The 19,032-nt window shown below is 37.7% G+C and overlaps 2 protein-coding genes and 1 long non-coding RNA gene across 3 annotated transcripts in view; 1 reads left to right on the top strand and 2 right to left on the bottom strand.

Moving 5' to 3' along the window:
* Nucleotides 1-908: 908 nt before the first annotated feature.
* Nucleotides 909-17,261, bottom strand: sh2d7 (SH2 domain containing 7). Its single transcript, XM_062030429.1, has 6 exons — nucleotides 17,081-17,261; nucleotides 16,450-16,539; nucleotides 8,959-9,124; nucleotides 6,248-6,490; nucleotides 1,490-2,035; nucleotides 909-1,405 (listed from the first exon to the last, which is right to left on the bottom strand). Exons 1-6 carry the CDS (start codon nucleotides 17,230-17,232, stop codon nucleotides 1,361-1,363), a joined length of 1,242 nt encoding a protein of 413 aa, XP_061886413.1. The 5' UTR covers nucleotides 17,233-17,261; the 3' UTR covers nucleotides 909-1,360.
* Nucleotides 9,209-13,047, bottom strand: LOC133636713 (uncharacterized). Its single transcript, XR_009822522.1, has 3 exons — nucleotides 12,991-13,047; nucleotides 11,249-11,305; nucleotides 9,209-9,325 (listed from the first exon to the last, which is right to left on the bottom strand). It is a non-coding gene; the product is annotated as an uncharacterized LOC133636713 (long non-coding RNA).
* dapk2a (death-associated protein kinase 2a) overlaps nucleotides 17,179-19,032 on the top strand; it is a 39,659-nt gene continuing 37,805 nt past the window's right edge. The window contains exon 1 of the mRNA XM_062030424.1: nucleotides 17,179-17,303. Within this exon, the coding sequence (XP_061886408.1) occupies nucleotides 17,287-17,303 (17 nt within the window). The 5' untranslated portion in view covers nucleotides 17,179-17,286. The remainder of the gene's footprint in view (nucleotides 17,304-19,032) is intronic.

Here is a 19,032-nt window from a genome sequence, read left to right on the forward strand (position 1 = left end):
TAGCTTCGACAGCTCTAACATGTTTTGTCATGTACCTTACACCGGCCAGAGCTGTGTCAGCCTTTTTTGTATTTCACTTGTGTGGTCAGAAATGCTTAAAATGTGTCCAACTCTTTCATTTTTCTTGTTTAGCTACTGTACTTTGTATCAAAACAGCTAACAAGGTGGTGATGGATCAACTATGTAATAAAGTCAAAACAACAAACTGCTGTGTGCTCTGTTCTGCCAACACATGCACACACACAGAAGTCACTATGGTGTCCTCTTCCAAACAAAATCACAAAAATCCTTAATTTCAACAACCATATTGCTACAATGATAAACATTTAAAAGAGTAAAATGCACACACATTAACAACGGCAGAGAACTGACAAGAGGAGAAGACAAAGGAAAGGAAAATTAATGGGGCTAGGGAGGGGAGAAAAGAGCCTTATGTGTCTGCGATGGGTCACTCTGGAAAGAGAGGACAGATAATGTCTCCTCCTCTGCTGTGATATAATTGTGTTCTTCTTTTACCGGAAAAGGCCGGCTTTATCACAATAAAAACTTGATGTGGTCATGCTTGTGAGTGCCATAAATGTACTCCTCGCAAAATAGTCTTTTTTTTTCAATTTTATAGTGGTTCCCTTCTCCTTTCCACGCTGGTCTGATGAATTTTTGGGACTCTTATTGAGTTAGCAAAACTTGTCAAAAGGTGAAAAAACAAAGAAAAGGCACACATGCTGTAGTGTTGAGACGTGACTTCTCTTGCACAGCTGGTGAAGTAGAAGTCTCTGCCTCCCCAACAAAGTTTTGCCCTACTTTCTTTTCTTACAGATCTAAAAGTTCGTAAATCAAGGTTCCACTGTACATAGATAGCATTTTATTGTCATTGCACTTAAAAAGTACAACAAAAATTACATTTCCAGCACAGACCAGTTCAAAAGCAGAAATACATTACCCGGAGCCCGGTAAAAGGTGGGAAAAAGTAAATTATAGGGGAAGGTTGAGTAAAAAAAAGTTGATCCCAGACTGAGCTTCTATGGGGGGTACTCAGTTTGAGGCCAGGAAAAAAAACCCCCACTATAGAACATACAAAAAACATGTTATGACATACAAACAAACACGAGACTTAATTTACAGCAATGGTCTCACTGGGATGTTTACAGCACAGCATGGCCAAGACCATTTGAAGAGGGAGTCGAATTGTGGGAAATAATTGTTTGTTGTTTTCGGGCGAGCAGACATTCCAATGGTTTGTCAGCTCTAATTCATTCATCATTGATAATGAATACGTTTTATTTCCAGCGTTAAAAAAAGCTGAATGTCAGTTCACTTTGGATAACCCTGTTTGAGGGTAATCTATTCATCCAGAGTTTGTTTATTTCTTCATATAATCAGGGAGGAATTTCTTCCATTTCATATTCTGAAATGCAGAAAAAAACAATGTAAATATTCAATGGTCTTTGTTCTTTCACTATAAGCATTTTAGGTTCTAAGTCTGACTTACATTTTTTCCCCAGGTGGATTTGGACATTTTGGTCTTCAAGTCATCTAACGACTCATACGGGTTTCCCTCGTAATTGCTGCTCTTGCCAGGGACCTGCTCATAGGTGGCGTCAGGTAAAATGACTGTTGCTGGCTTCCGCTGAAGCTTAGCATACACAGTGGCTCCCTCAAGAGCTGAACTCTCTCCAGGCCCTTCAGTCTGGTACATCATGTTAGTCTTGGACAGTTGAAGATCATCCCTCTGCTCATTTGGACTCGGACTGCTGAATCTTAAAGGCTCTCTAGGGTTGTGAAGCGAATAAGTGTGACATGTGACGCTCTTGGCGGCAGCCTGGGATTCAGATGAAGAGTTTGTGAAGGACTGACTGTTGATTTGATGGTTTAAGTAGGTCACTTCCTTGTTTTTGTTTATTGTCGGTACAGATTTGCTTCTGCCACCTACAGGTGTCAGCTGAGTGTAAGAGGCGGTGCTCGCTTGTGACGTATCAGACACAGATCCACTCAGGGAGAATGCTAATAGAGCCCCTCTTTTGGGTACAGCAGGAGTCTGGTAGAAATAAACAACAATATGTCTTCCTTTTTACTACAATGAAAACAGTGGTTTAAAAAATTTCTAAACTCAAAACCATTACAGTGTTGGATTATCATGCAGGTATATTCAACTAAATTGTTCCAGAAATCTAAGGACCAGGGGGCCTCACTTATCCCATCACTATTATTCTTATTTCTACAACCAGGATCCTCTTAATGGATGTTTGTTTTTTGTATTTAAGGAAATAGTCCCGTTGGACTTCAGAAGGTTAAAATGTCAATGCAAGGATCTGGCATTGTGTTTACGCTGTTCCAAGTTCTTCTTCAGTATACAACAGGGGCTAGTGTTTATCGGAATTTGCTGCAAAACCTTTTAAGTCTCTCCCATGTATTGAACCGAACTGGGGGACTGAACTGAACTATGGTATCATTTCCTGGTCAAATGTGGCCCTGGGCCACCAGTTTAAATGCCCTGGCTTAACCCTTACCGCTCTTCGGCTCTAAATCAATTCCCTACCTGGAGTCCAGAGTCCCTGCCCATGGTTGTAGACCAGAGAGCTTTAACGGTAGTTTATGTTCCATTTTCATATGTAGGACAAAGTGATGCTCTATGGCAGAGGTGTCCAAAGTGTGGCTATTTTCAGCCAGCAACATTTTTTTATTAGCCCTTGACATATTCTAAAAATGAAATACATTTAATATTAATGACATATATTATTAGATATTCACTAAAGTCCTTTTTTTCGCTTCAAATATTGCTGCTTCACTAAATCGCAGATAAAAAAAAAAAGTTTAACTTTTTTTTAAAAGCGTATTTAAAGTTAAAGTAAAAGTACCACTGAAAAAATACCCTCTGCATTTGACCCATCCCCTTTTTCCACCCCATGGGAGGTGAGGGGAGCAGTGAGCAGCAGTGGTGGCCGCGCTCGGGAATCATTTTGGTGATTTAACCCGCACTTCCAACCCTGGATGCTGAGTGCCAAGCAGGGAGGTAATGGGTCCCATTTTTATAGTCTTTGGTATGACTCGGTCGGGGTTTGAACTCACAACCTACCGATCTCAGGGCGGACACTGTAACCTGTTTTGCAAAACCAACTTTTCTTACCTGATGGTACATGCTCTTGTTTATTTGGGATCCCCATAAGTCCTGAAAATTTGAAATCAAACAGTAGAGGTATTGCGGGGATATATCTAAAACAATCTTACCTTCCTTCATATTTCCTCCAAACGAGCTGTTTGGAATTAGCTCTGTCCAGTGACATTTTTGCCCTGTGACGTCAGCGGATATCTCCCGAAGATCTTTGCGCTAGTCTACCATTGTAGTCTGACACTGTAGTCAATGAGCTACATTTTTTTTCTCTATCCTCTTGTTGCGGGGCAGTGTACATGCACATGCATCCTCCGCTGTTGCTATTTATAATACAAAGTAGCATATATTTAGAAAATATCTGTCAGTAAACTCGATATGGAAGCACCAAAATCTACAACATGGCTGACGAGAAGAAGACGCAGACAAAGTGGAGGCACCAAAATAAGACCACCCACAAAACGACGCATCCTGACCTGAAGAGACGGTCAGAAAGCGGTTTGAAGATGATCTGTAAAATATAATCTATGCAAAATTTGGACCAAAGAACCACCATTACATGTTCTGTGAGCCACAAGGAAGTGTTTTCAATGTAGAAAAAAAAATCAAAACATGCGTCCTTTAAGTGTTAAAATAAGTTTATGTCTTACATTGCATTTTTTTTCATATTTTTTATTATCTTGATGTGGCGATCGAAATAATTATTAATTAGGTAGTAAATCGTTTTTTATGCTCTCACTATAAAGATAAGTGATGATTAACAATAATCCTACTTTGTGCAAATTTGTTTACCACGGTGAGGCCTAGAACCAATTGGACTGCGACAAACAAGAGAATGTGCTTTGTCAGCTATAACTTAAAGCCAAGATGTGTATGTTTTGTTCGGATAGTAAGAGTGCTAAAAAAAATTGATTCCCATCTGAATCGTGATTATTATTAATACTGATTCTAAATCGATTCATATTTTTCAAGAATCGATTATATATATATCTATACGTATATAGATATATATGTATATTTAGATATTTATATGTGTATATATATATATATATATATATAAATGTATATGTATATATATATGTATATACACACTGTAAAAAAAATCCCATTTTTATGGTTAATTTACTCTAAATTTCTACTGTAATTTTTCTATTTTTTAAAAATAGTTTATAAAACTGTAGAATTGAAGACATTATCTGTAAATAAACAATCCGCTTGTTATTTTAAGTAATATGCCAGTAATGACAAACTATGTACATTTCTATTTTTTTTACAGAAAAATACCAAATTAATTATACATAGCATTTTCTGTTTTCTTAAATTACTGTCAAATTCATGTAAAATTACAGTAATTATCTTTCATTAAATATGTAGCTTGTTATATAAAAGTCTATGTCCATACTAACAATCTAACACAGGGGTGTCATACTCAAATACAGAGTGGGCCAGAATTTAAAACTGAACAAACGTACTCTACGAGCTATCGTCACGTCCGCTTTTCATCCATTCTAACATCGTTCAGACACAGTCACAAGATGTGTGCGGCTTCTGTACGCACACATGAGCGAATGCAACGCATACTTCATCAACAGCGATACAGTTTATACTGACGGTGCCAGTATAAAAAACTTTAACACTGTTAGAAATATACGCCACACTGTGAATCCACACCAAACAAGAATGACAAACACATTTCGGGACAATATCCGCACGGTAACACAATATAAACACAATATAAACACAACAGAACAAATACCCAGAACCCTTTGCAGCCTAACTCTTCCGGGACGCTACAAAATACACCACAGCTAACACCAAACCCCGCCCCCCACCCAACACACACCTTGTAGCGTCCCGTTGAAAACGTTTCATGAAAATTTCTGTAAATATAATGTTTTTGATCATTATTTGGTTTACAATGTTTTACTTTAATTTTATGGTTTTCGTTTGGCAGCCATAGCTGCCAGTAGATGACCGTTTTTTTACAGAATTTTTTTTACAGTGCAGTATATATATATATATATATATATATATATATATATATATATATATATATATATATATATATATATATATATATATATATATATATATATATATATATAATATATATATATATATATATATATATATATATATATCCATCCGTCCATCCATTTTCTACTGCTTGTCCCGTTCGGGGTCGCGGGGGTGCTGGAGCCTATCTCAGCTGCATTCGGGCGGAAGGCGGGGTACACCCTGGACAAGTCGCCACCCCATCACAGGGCCAACACAGATAGACAACATTCACACTCACACACTAGGGCCAATGTAGTGTTGCCAATCAACCTATCCCCAGGTGCATGTCTTTGGAGGTGGGAGGAAGCCGGAGTACCCGGAGGGAACCCACGCAGTTACGGGGAGAACATGCAAACTCCACACAGAAAGATCCCGAGCCCGGGATTGAACTCAGGACTACACAGGACCTATATATATATATATAAATAAAAAAGAATCAATTATAAAAAAATAATGTTTTTAGGCCATCTCCATTTCCTACTTCCAGTGCATATACGTCGGCAGTCAAGAAGAGCTTTTGTAACCACAGCTTGTTTTGATAAGGTTTTATAATAATTTTTATACCAAACATTGTTTTCAGAAAATTTATTTGAATAAAGAATTTTGCTGAATCGAGAATTGACTCTAAATCGAATGATCACCCTAAAAATCTGAATAGAATTTTAAGTCGTCAGAGTCCCATCTCTATCCGATAGCTTAGCACAATGATTCTAAATCACTTAATTAAACATTCAAACACATTGTTACCGGTAAAACTGTGTGTAATGTTTTAGTGGCCAATGATGAATAATAATGAAATGTTAATGTTAAATGAAACCTCTGCCTTGTTTTTAACTAATATTTAGCCCTTCTATGCTACTGTATTATAATGTTGTCATTATGGTGGTACTTGGAAAGTCAATGTTTTCTGAGGTGATAGTTGGTGAAAAAAGTTTGAGAACCACTGGCTTAGCATATATTGACTTACATCGGATTGGTTTTGGCATTTTTTAACGTGGCCCCCCACATCCTGTAATACGATTTGACCACCCTGCTCTATGTCACAAACAATGATTGTACCTGTACTCTACAATGATACTGTACCTGAGAGATGGATATGGCATCGACGGACACTGTTCCAGTCAGCTTCCTGTTTTGGGATTTGGGCGGCAGGGCAGGGGGCTGAACTACAGTGTGTATTCCGCCAGTGTGTTGCAGGATCTTTTTACTGTCTCCTGTGCAGTCAGCATTATTTTGGTCCCACAGGCTCCGCAGAGATTGGACTCTTACTCCTGATTTCCCTTTGTTGCTGTAATTCACCACATCGTACAGCTCAGCAGAGTTTGCCTGAAAAACATTATTCTGGTTATTGCCTCTTTAGTTAAAGCATATAACTTCTTATTAATCTCCAACAAGTCACATATTAAAACAGCATATGTTGAAATGTTGCCTGTAAAAGTAGAATATAAAACCAGAACCATGATGTACTGTATGAGATTAATTAATTAATTACAAAAAGTGTTGCATTAATCATGTATAAAACACAGATTAATCCCACAGTTTATTTTGACCGCACATGTTTCTTTAGTTTAACCACAGATAATTACCTGGGTTTCTAACGCTCAGTGATCAGGTCGATGTATTCGTAAGTGCAATAATTGAAGTGACTCCTACTGGTGGGCTTGTGGCAAATGTTGCTTCATTAGGACATTATTTGCATCAGTAGCCACATGTACATGGACAACATTTGTTTAATCTAGTCATCGTTTGGTTAGAATGTTACTGTGTACATGGACCCTAAAATAAATTAGCTGATTATGACATGCATTTTCACGGATCACGCCTTAAATCGGAATACAGCACTTTATTTTGACATGCGCAGAACCGGACATAAACGGAAATGTATGTTATTATTTGTGCTATGGTGCTATCTTTTGGTCAAGTTCGCTCACTACAGGTGCTGAAGAAGCATTAGACTTCCATTGTTAACAAACATGGCTTTGTGCATTACTGCTTGTCCGACATTATCACAGTATTTATTTACATATTTTTTTGCTTTTGTTTACTACTTTTGTTTTACCTCTCTTTCTGAAATGGAGCTGTTCTGTGCTTTTTATGTTGTGATTATAAATGGGTTGCGGCGCGTATTCATGTTACAACATTCTGTGTATGTGTTTGAAACTCGCAGTTAGCAATTGGAGTAGCTGTAATGTCGTGAATAAAACAGCTCGTTAAGACGACAACTGGATACCTTCTTTGATTGTTACATCGACACATGACACTCCAAAACCATACTTTTGTTTTTGCTAGTCTCGTTTTAAAGCAACACACTCAACAGCATACAACGCTACGTCTGTACATGTTGAATGGGAGGAGACAGCAGCAAGACAATCGCTTCATTCTGAGGCTATTAAATTCAGTCCCCGGTCCACCACCAAAGTATAGCTGACATCAAAGACATGCGCAGTTAGGATAATTCCAACCCGAATTTCGGAAGATGTGTTTTCATGCGCTACAATCTCAATGTCTATCGGCATAAACCACCCGTCTCGATTGGAATGAAATTTTGATCCAAACGTGTGTGATCGAGTAAGAATATTCCGAATGGCATGTTTGCATGAAGCATTATTATTCTGATTAGGTTTTTAATCCGATTAAATGTGTCCATGTGCACATAGCTAGTGTTCAAAATGTGCAATACAGCAGATTTTGCGCAAATAAATTACGTTTATTCATGAAAAACATTATAAAAATGAGTGACATTCTGACAAAATTTGCATTTGTGTCAAAAAATTGCGGTCTTTTTTTTAAGTTAATTCAAATTATGCAAGCAAGTACAGTAATTAACTATGACTAATTGAACTATGACTACTGCTTGTTTATTTGGATACCCTTCATAGATTCCAACATTGAAACTAGAAATTATATACAATTGTATTGCCATTAAATGAGGAATAAAAATAAAAACCTGGCCTGCGGAATATATAGTGAATCACATATTTGCAAATTAAATAGAACATAATTTAATCCCAATAGCATGAGAAGATACATGATATACCTTTAACCTGTCTTTTATAATGTAAAATACATTAAAGCCACCAATTTAAAGATATGACAGCAGCTCTTAAATATCAATGATACACTACAGAGTTCAGATGTTTTTTAGGTCATCTCTAAAAGTGAAAATACTTGGTAGATCATGTAGAGTAGGAGGCCATTGCATTTATTTGGTGCTGTAAAAATAACAAAATTGTTTTTATTTAATTACCTTTTGGGTGTGTAATTAAACTGCAACTACTGTAGTTGAAAATACTGTTAAATTATAATGTCAACGTTCAGGGGACTCCATGCAGCTGTTCAGAAAACTACTTCTATATTCACTCACACTGTTACGTTTGTAGAGATGGCAGGTGAAGTTCAGCTAAAAATGTACTGAGTGATAAAAATAAATAGTGCAGCAGGGAAGTGCAAAAGTGGAAAACAGGTGTAGGAAGCACAAAATGCAAAGTGATGCAAAATGATCCAACTATGACCTAACAATGAGGCTGGCTTAAGTGGCCTCCAATTAGTAACCAGAAACAGGTTTGTCCTGATTTTCAATCAGGTAAAGGTGAGATAGCAAGTGTTTAGTGGAGGAGTGGCAAACAGAATGTGGAAACAAAAACAAAAAACAAGAAATTATACAAAATACCAGAAACTAATAACAACTGTCATTAGAGACCATGACACTCATACCAGACAAGGACTCGTTATCAGTTTGTATAAGGCTTCACAAGCCTGGCTTGTAATTTGATTGTTGGCCTACAACATCTCACCTCAGAACAACTGGTTGTCAGGTATTCTCCAAAAGGCTGGATGGGGCTGACTTTGTAATGCTCGATTAGCTTGGTGATACTGTGGTAGGTTTGGCAGTCACCTGATAGGACAAAAAGTCCATCTTGGTTCTGCGTTATAACAAAATGACGACACCGGTCAAAGCCCCTGTGGAAAAAATGCACAGAAAGATGAGTCGGAGAAAAAACAGTGTATTCATTTTAAATTATTGTTTTCTGGGGCCACGACTCACGAGTAAGCTAATGCATCTCCCAGCTGACTCTGGGTGAGAAGCGGAGGATAACAGGGCGCATACAGTAGATCCAAGACTTCCCGTGTATCCAAGGGGAAAAAAGCCAATTATGGATACTGCGGACGCACCCATAAAAATTTAACTAAACTAAGAAATGTCTCACTCACATAAACACATTGCAAATTGTAAAATGTATAGTTAACACTAATAAATGATAATAAAAGAAGGCATTCATAACTGCGATGTGGCCCTCAATGAAAATGGGTTTGACATCCATGGTCTACATAATCTACACTGCTTGCCGGTTATAATTCAAGAAACTATTTAAGATCATACACAGAAGTACCCGAGCTTTCGTACGCCCCACTTAAACTTTGAGTCGGTTTTTCAATGCAAATTTTTGCTAAATTGTTGGCTCTATTTTCATAGGCCAAACATTGTGTGTAAAGGTCATAAATTGGATTAATGATTTGCTTGTTTTATGTTATGGTAAACGGTTTGCTGTGTGAACAACCGAGGCCAAAAGGTGAAGGGAGAGCTGCCACCTGTGTTCTGAATGCCTCGACATAGTGGCCTTACGACTCAACTTCCGCCCCACCTTCAAGCAGTCAGTGATCGCACTGAGGCTGGAAAGGCACATGTGGACTTCATTGTACATTCACAAGGAGCTGAGCAGCAAGTGTTTACATTTTCTCATCACTACTGCTAAACTATTAAAAGGCACTCTGCCACAATAACTCTTGGTTAGGGTTATTCTCAGAAATAGTATTACACACACCACCAAACTAACTAGCTTTTTTCTAGTGTTAGAATACGCATGTATTCCATTCAACTTCCATTTACATACTTGCCAACCCTCCCGAATTTTCCGGGAGACTCCCGAATTTCAGTGCCTCTCCCGAAAATCTCCCGGGACAACCATTCTCCCGAATTTCTCCCGATTTCCAGCCGGACTAAAGGCACACCCCCTCCAGGTCCGTGCGGACCTGAGTGAGGACAGCATGTCGTCACGTCCGCTTTTCCTTCCTATAAACAACGTGCCGGCCCAGTCACGTTATAACATCTACGGCTTTTGGCGAGTGCACAACTGCACACACAACAAGAAGGAGACGAAGCAGAAGAACGAAGAAGACACAGTCATGGCGACGACGAGTGACAGAGAATAGAACGAGGATGGACAATTCAACACTAAACTCACTCCTTTCCTGCAAATTAAATTTCACAGACGCTGCTTGTAATACAGTGATCTAAATTGTTTGTTGCCATCTCCTGGTGAATGTTGGGTATAGTGTTCTGTGGTTACTTTTTGGTTGGCCAACGGTTTACGTTGTATTGCGTACCCTCGCCACAACTCCATCAACAGTGAAATTCATCTGCAAAGTTCTTTTTCCAGAGTTGAGCATAAGCGTGTGCATGCTACAGAATTGTCAAAGCCAAAATAAATTGTCTGCTAATTGTTTTTGTATTAATATAAATAAATGTAATTGCTTAAAAATCTCTTGAGGTCTTTTTATATATGGCATTTCATGCTAGGAGGCAGAGCAGGGCTTCCTGACAGGGCCTGTTGTCCATAAAAGGTTAGGGGAGAAAAGTAGAAACATTGATGGCTCTTCTATTCCAGTAGTTATAATATATATATATATATAATAGTTTATATAGCGCTTTTTTATTAATCTAGTTATCGTTTTAACTGTTTTCAGTGAAGTGGATGAGCTCTGGAGGAGGCTGGAAAAGCAGTTGAGGAAGGAAGGAGCACTGCCATAAAGGCTGTTTTGGGAAAACTTCAGCTTGTGCAATAAAACATTTAAAACCATTTAATTTAATCTATTTGACAAGGCTGTATTGTCAATATAACCCCATGCAATAGAGCATTTAAAATTATTAAATTTTATTGTTGGCTATTTCGTACAAAGGCTTTAAAAAGTGTTCCAATCACATCTTGATATTTTATTTGATATTTATGTGGCGTGCTAATGTGCAGTTACAATGTCACAGTCAACCAGTAGGTGGCACTGTCGGAAAACCATAGGGGGTCTCACCGTGCAGGTCCAAAAGTGCGGGCCTGAACGTGCAGCCTCCGGATCTGCAGACAAATACTATTGCAAAGTTTGGTCATTAATAGATGAACATCACACTACGGTGACCATAGGAACAATGATACTAAATCAAATAAGTGGATGTTTAATTTATCCTTTGGCCTTTATTTTTCACCATGTTTGTTGCATATTTGTTGATCCAGCTTGATTATAAAAGATGTCGATCAAGGAGGTGGTCTGCATTAGAAGAGCAACGTTCATATAGTTTAAATTTTCAGTGTTTTATTGGTGATTGTTAATTTTGTAAATCCCACATTCTGTATTTTCATCCGAGACATCCGAGTATCTTTTCCAGTCAAAAATAAGAAGACCATCTCAAAAACGGAATGCACCTTAGTTATTTTACTGAATTATATGACAGTTAGAACGTACATAAGAATATAGAATGGGAGATTTACAATATATATTATTACCAATAAATATTGACAATATGCATTGACCACCTCCTTGATCAGACCTGGGCAATTTAAGGCCCGGGGGCCACATGCGGCCCGTTAAGCTTTTCAATCTGGCCCGCCGGACATTCCCAAATCATTTATTAGATGTTTAAGATGGAAAGTGTAGCGGCCATTATGATGTGAAGTGATGTTTTCTAATGACAAAGTCAAAGTATTTCAATGATTAGAATCTGCCCTTTTGAATTATATACTAGTTACTATGGTAATCTAATGAATTACTATAGTAATCTAAGTCACAGCAGCTCAGATGAGGCACCAAGCAGTGTGGGTGGAGAGCGTTTCCACAGAGTGTTTCCAGAGCCTGAAATGCGGGTGTCAGGGACAGACGCGGAAGGAGGTTTTTACAACAGAGTTCTATAAGAAAAGTGATATTATGTCAGATTGTATTTATTTATTTATTTTTTACCCTTCGCATTCATATTTTGCCATGTTTGTTGCATTTTTGTTGTGTTTCGCTTGATTGTAAATAATGTGGATGGAGAGGGGGTTGTTAATATTCAGTGTTTTATCGTTCATAGTTAATATTGTAAATCCCACATTCTTTATATTTATGTACGTTCTGGGTGTCTCATTCAGTAGAACATCTAAAATTCCATTCTGTTTCTTAAGGCGGTCTGTCATAACGTTTGTAGCTTTCAATCAGACATTATTGTGAGGTTTTGTATTAGTGATCCTAAAAATAGGACCCTTGTTGTACAGCAGATTGTCACAGCTTATATATGTGTGTGTGTGTGTGTGTGTGTGTGTGCGTGCGTATATTTATATTTATATATATATATATACATAGATAGATAGATATACCGGCCCCCAGACACATTTTTTTCTCTAAATGTGGCCCCCAGGTCAAAATAATTGCCCAGCCCTGTCCTTGATCGACATTTTTTATAATCGAGCAGGAGCAACAAAGATGCAACAAACACGGCGAAACATAAACGCAACGGGTAAAGTACATCCACATATTCGATATATTATATCACTGTTCTGCAGGACTTTGCTGTAGAATTCTGCCTCCGTCTGACACTCGTTATCTGGTTTTTTTGCTCTGAAAACAAGCCCCGCCCACTCTGCCCCACTCGGTTTGTGCTCGGTCGCATGAAGCAGAGTTTCGTATGTCACTCAAGTGCAGATTATAACCATTGGAATCATTTCTATAGTTTGAAAACATCTAGCCGGCCGCATTGACATGTTAGCTATTTTGTATTATGCCAAGATAGCCCAGTTACCCACCTTTTATGCTGTTTTGCAAGACCCCTGTCACGTGACTTGAAACATGATAGGCTGACAGTATCGATTGCTTCTGTCTTAATTTACCGGAAGTGAGTCTTCCATTTTGAAGACACTGAATTTTAAAACACTGAACCCCCCGCGACCCCAAAGGGAATAAGCGGTAGAAAATGGATGGATGGATGGATGAATTTATTTTCATTGAAATTGTCAGCCAATGAAGTTACATAAATTCAGTGTAAAAAAAAAAAAAAGCTTTCGTAGTAAAGACATAAATTAACCTCCATAAATCCCTTTTGAATTTTGATTACCGGAATCAATATTAATCATTTATTAGTGATTGAATTTTAATTAACTTTAAAAAATACCTCATTGTGACACTACAGCAATTTTATTGTCATAATCTCATTTATGAATATTTCTTAAATGTTTTCCTTGAAAATTTGGTAATAGTACACATACTACTGCCCGAGGCAGAATTTCATTTGGAGCCTCCAGCCCCCGGTTACAACATTGTTTCACACTCTTTTATTCATGTAAAACAATTTTTTCATCAAACCTACATTTAATTTGATGCATGTTTGGCACAAAAATATTTTCTTGGAAAACATATTGTGCAATTATATTTAACAAAATAATTGTAACATCATTAAAACATTAATTTAAAACCGGGAAAATTAGGGGAAATCTGCCATTGTATATTTATCAAATTTCATATGAAGCGCCCTCTCATTCACTAATTGACTTTTTACATGCGCTCCATCACGCAAAACAGAGGCCCAAAAGATCGCAGGGCCATACGCACTCAGGACAGCACGACAGTACAGTATGAAATGCACATTTGGACCAATTCTGTTAGGAACGCGGGAGTGGTGGCCCCTAAACAAGCAGAAGACAGCAGGCAGTTTGCAGGTTAAGGAGTGTTTAATGTTCAAAAGTACAAAATCCAAGGTAGAGTCAAAAGGAATATGCACAAAACAAGCACAAGGGAAACTGCATGAAAAATAGCTAAAGAGAGCTAACAACAAAGAAGTGCAAAAACAAAAAGCAAAAATAAAAATGCTACTAACCTGGCTAGCTCCTCTGACAAACAATACAAAATTTAGATTTTTTTTTATGTTGATTGGACGTTTTTTTATAATATCCACAAAGGTGGATGAGCAGGTTGTGTGAGACTGTATTTGTTGAATTGTTGTACTGGTTGATAACAGGGCTGGGCTTTGATAGGTCATCCCCATTTATATAAACACTAAGGGCCTGATCTACTTAGACCCCAACAAGTGCAAAAAAACATGTGCAAGCTATAAAATTGTGTGTGCTATTAGGCGTGTTGCAGCTGATTTACTAAGACTACGTAAATGATTGATAACAAGTATACAAGTGATGCGGACCATTTTTTGCATGTACTGCCGGCGGTCACCAGGGAGATAGTTATTTACTGCACATGACATCATGCTCCAAGCTTTGGGGCTTTATGTTGTGGAACATGCAGCACACAACTTTAATCCGTGTCACCTTTTCTGGGCCACGAGAAGCCACAGGCATGCTCTGGAAAACCAACAGAACTAACTTTGGTGCGCTGGAATTAAAAATGTAGTGTTGCAAGAAGTTTTTTCATATGATTGCCAATGTAAAAAGAAACTGCCATGTAAAAAAAATTAAACAGACACAAAAACTAATCAATTAAATCAAATCATTTTTAACACAATGTAAATGTAATCATTAAGCTTGAAACGTTTTGCGGCCACTAATTTTGGGACTCTCTCTAACACGCTCGGAGGATACGTGCAAACTGGCACCATTTTGCACAAATGGCTGTGTCATTGTGTCGCTAAAGAGGCGATCGATGAAATGACAAACGATGGAGAGAGAATTGTGGATATCTGTTGACTTATTTGGACTGTCGGAAATAAAAAAGAGACTTAGAGCTCGGCTAGATTAGGGCTGGGCGATGTATCGAATATACTCGATATATCGCGGGTTTGTCTCTGTGAGATGTAGAAATTGACTATATCGTGATATTCGAGTATACGTTTCACGCAGTTGCTTTTAGCTGTGAGCATTACACTGCAGGCTCTTCTCACTCTTTCTTGTTTCTCCTTTTCACAGAGACATAAAACAAGCGCACCTTCTTACATACGTCACATACTGTCGCACATGCAACGTCATACGCCATCGCGGAGCAGAGAGGTAGCAGCATGGGTAAAGTTAGCTGTGGTGCTAGCGGAGTGGTGCGAGTGGTAATACGAGAGAAAAAAGGTGCGAATCTGGTAACAAATGAAGGAAGAATTCATTCTCAAGACAAACAGCACAGGGTCCATCGTCTTGGGGTAGTTTGGCTTCAAGCGGGAAGATGTTGAACAAGTATGCGGCAAAAGCGTTGCTACAAAAAGTAGCAGCACTGCTAATTTGTAGCATAATTTGAAAAGTCGGAGAGGATGAAGCGTGATTGAAACTCCGCATGTCAACATTTCCGTTTGGTGCCACACCCACAAAATGCCCAAGCAACCATTTCTACATCAACATTGTATGAAAAAAAAAAGTCAACAACAGACGGAGATAAAGTCCGCAGTAACCTACCACATAGCGAAGGACATACACTATTTGAGTTCCTATTATGCAGCTCATTTTTATTTGACAATTATTGAAATATCTTGTGTGACATCATGCACAAAAGTGCACTTTATTTGTTTTAAACTATTGTAGTGGCGTTTTCTTCAAAAAGTGCAGTTTAATTTAGTGTTGTTTTGATATGTCATCTTAGTGACATCATGCACAAAAGTGCACTAATAGCTTGTTCTAAAATGTCTCTGACAATCTTGCACTTTCTGTTTTGAAATGACATGAATGTTTGTGCCACTGCTTAATAACTGTTTAATAAATACAGTTCTGTTCAATTGACTTAGTTGTGATTTCCCTCTCTGCATGAAAGTTTAAAATGAGCATATATTAATGCAGTATGAACAAGAATGTTTTAATGTAGACACATAGAATCATCATACTGGTGTGATTATATGCATCAAGTGTTAATTCAAGGCTAAGGCAAAATATCGAAATATACAGTATATCGTGTATCGTGACATGGCCAAAAAATATTGAGATATTAATAAAAGGCCATATCGCCCAGCCCTAGTTGATAAGTTAATGCTGTACTTCATCAACTGCAAGGCATAAAATTAATGGCAGAGATACTTTAGTTGGCCACCAAATGGCAAAAAAATGGCGGCAATTTTGGATATTTGTATTTGATATGGATATACTGCTCCCGGTCAAATTGTTTAATGAATTTGGGCCGACTCGCTCGACATTTGTTCGATGACAGTGCTGATCTCTTTTTTTAGTACAATGTAAATAAACTGTGTAATTAGTCTGTGTTTATACAGTAAATGCTATCCTTTTTTTGTGATTAACGTTAATGCGTCAACTTTGACAGCCCTAATGAGAATATATCTAACCTCTTACTTGTAGGAAAGGATGTAGCCGATGGCTTTATCACTGAGGCGAATGAGAAAACAGCCGAGAGCTTTATCTTGTAGGTGATCCTCCGCATGCCTGTGGCAGAGAGACAAGCAGCAACTGAACAAAGTATTTAGTTGAATTACAAATATAAAAAGCTAATCTTATTTTTAATAGTGACATTTTTCATGAGACTTGGAAAACTTTCAACCAAGATGTGTCTGAGTTTTTAAATCTAACTTTAAGGTGTGCCATTTTTTACAAAACATCAAACGTTCCCATGAGAATAAATAAAGACTATATTCTATCATTGTTTGCATAAAGCCCATAAGGAAGTGCCTGGACTTGTATTGTAGTCAGTGTGTGTGAATGTACAGTAAGCTTCATGTCAATAGGAACCAACCTCTCCATTCAAGTCACCCAACCTCTATGAAGAATTAATTTCTCTTGCCTTTGTGAGTATGAAATAAAAGTGCACTCCTACTGCACAACTGAGTCTGAATAGACCACGTTTTAATCCAGTTATTAGGCAATTTAATATGATTACACAAGGTTTTAATTTATATTCTAGTAAAATAGTTGTCACTACATGTATTAATTTATTTCAGTCCATTTTAGTTAAATCTGTGTTTCTTACTTTCTTGCTGTGAAGCCCTGAAACCAGTAAGGAAAGTTTCCATTTTGCAGAATGAGAGGCGCCTGCGTCCCAATGAACCACCTCATCACCAGCTCCTTCAGACCTCCTTCAGACGAGTCCGGCTGCAGATCAACACATGACTTTGTCTCCATTCTCCCACATTCGCCAGGACACGACACACAGAGCGCTAACCCTGAATACTTCTGATGAACAGGATGGACAGGTGCTCATTTGACTATGAAACACATCTGAACCATGGCAATGTTTTACTTTATCTTCAGATTATCACTGCTGCCTTTAACGGCTATCTGTGTTAGGCAAAAAGGCTAAATGACCGACGAACAAATGAATGGATGTATCACAATAGCCTTATATATGGGTGCATCTGTTAAAAGCAGCCTCAGAAACCTTGGGGTTGTGTTTGATCAGTCAATGTCTTTGGAAGGTCACTGTCGTCAACTGACCAAAAACTGTTTTTGTCATCTCAGAAATATTTCTAAAGTAAGAAATTTGTTGTCAAAATTGGATCTCGAAATTATCTTTCACGCGTTCATTTCGTCTCGCATTGACTATTGCAATTTTCTCTTCACCCTTTTCAACAAGTCGAAGCTAAAGAGACTTCAGACAGTACAAAATGCGGCTGCCAGACTTTTGACCGGTGCACCAAGAACAGCCCTTATCACCCCCGTTTTTTCCACTATGGCTTCCAGTTAAATTCCGCATTGAGTTTAAAATTTTAGTCCTGACATTCCGTGCGTTGCATGGTGGGGCCCCTCAGTACATCACGGACTTGTTATGCCCCTACTCTTCAGGGCGCAGCCTCCGGTCTTCAGGCCAGAGTCTTCTAAAGATCCCGAAAACTCGTTTTAAAACCCGTGGAGACCTGGCATTCCAGGCTATAGCTCCCAGACTCTGGAACATGATCTTGACTGTGTTGAAACTAGAGATGTCCGATAATATCGGCCTGCCGATATTATCGGCTGATAAATGCTTTAAAATGTAATATCGGAAATTATTGGTATCGTTTTGATTTTTATTTTTATTTTTTATTTTTGTATTAAATCAACATAAAAAACACAAGATACACTTACAATTAGTGCGCTAACCCAAAAAACCTCCTTCCCTCATTCACACCAAAGGGTTGTTTCTTTCTGTTATTAATATTCTGGTTCCTACATTATATATCAATATATATCAATACAGTCTGCAAGGGATACAGTCCGTAAGCACACATGATTGTGCGTGCTGCTGGTCCACTAATAGTACTAACCTTTAACAGTTAATTTTGCTCATTTTCATTAATTACTCATTTCTATGTAACTGTTTTTATATTGTTTTACTTTCTTTTTTATTCAAGTAAATGTTTTTAATTTAATTAAAAAATTTTTTAAAGGACCTTATCTACACCATACCTGGTTGTCCAAATTAGGCATAATAATGTGTTAATTCCACGACTGTATATATCGGTATAGGTTGATATCGGTATCTGTAATTAAGAGTTGGACAATATCGGAATATCGGATTTCGGCAAAAAAGCCATTATCGGACATCCCTAGTTGAAACTTTTAAGAAACATTTGAAAACTTCCCTTTTTAGTTTAGCTTTTAGTTTAAGCACCTTTTAACTATCATTTTCAATCCATTTTGTATCCTTTTTATGATGTTGCCCCTGTTGTTTTAAATTGAATTGTTGTTTAACTTTACCTAAGTTTTGTACAGCGCTTTGTGAGTTTATCTGTGAAAAGCGCTTTATAAATACAATTTACTTACTTACTTACTTACTATATATGTATATAGCCTAAGTGAAGAAGCAGAATTCTTTGTTAATTTTGTTCCAAAAGGTCCAACGTCAACCCAACCATATGAAAGCAGCAATTTTCCAATAAAATACAAATTAATCCAATTAAACCGTTCCAGGCAGCCAAGAATATTTAAAAAAAAAAAGTTTGTATA

The sequence above is a fragment of the Entelurus aequoreus genome, linkage group LG02 (assembly GCF_033978785.1).
Source record: "Entelurus aequoreus isolate RoL-2023_Sb linkage group LG02, RoL_Eaeq_v1.1, whole genome shotgun sequence".
Classification (NCBI taxonomy): Eukaryota; Metazoa; Chordata; class Actinopteri; order Syngnathiformes; family Syngnathidae; genus Entelurus; species Entelurus aequoreus.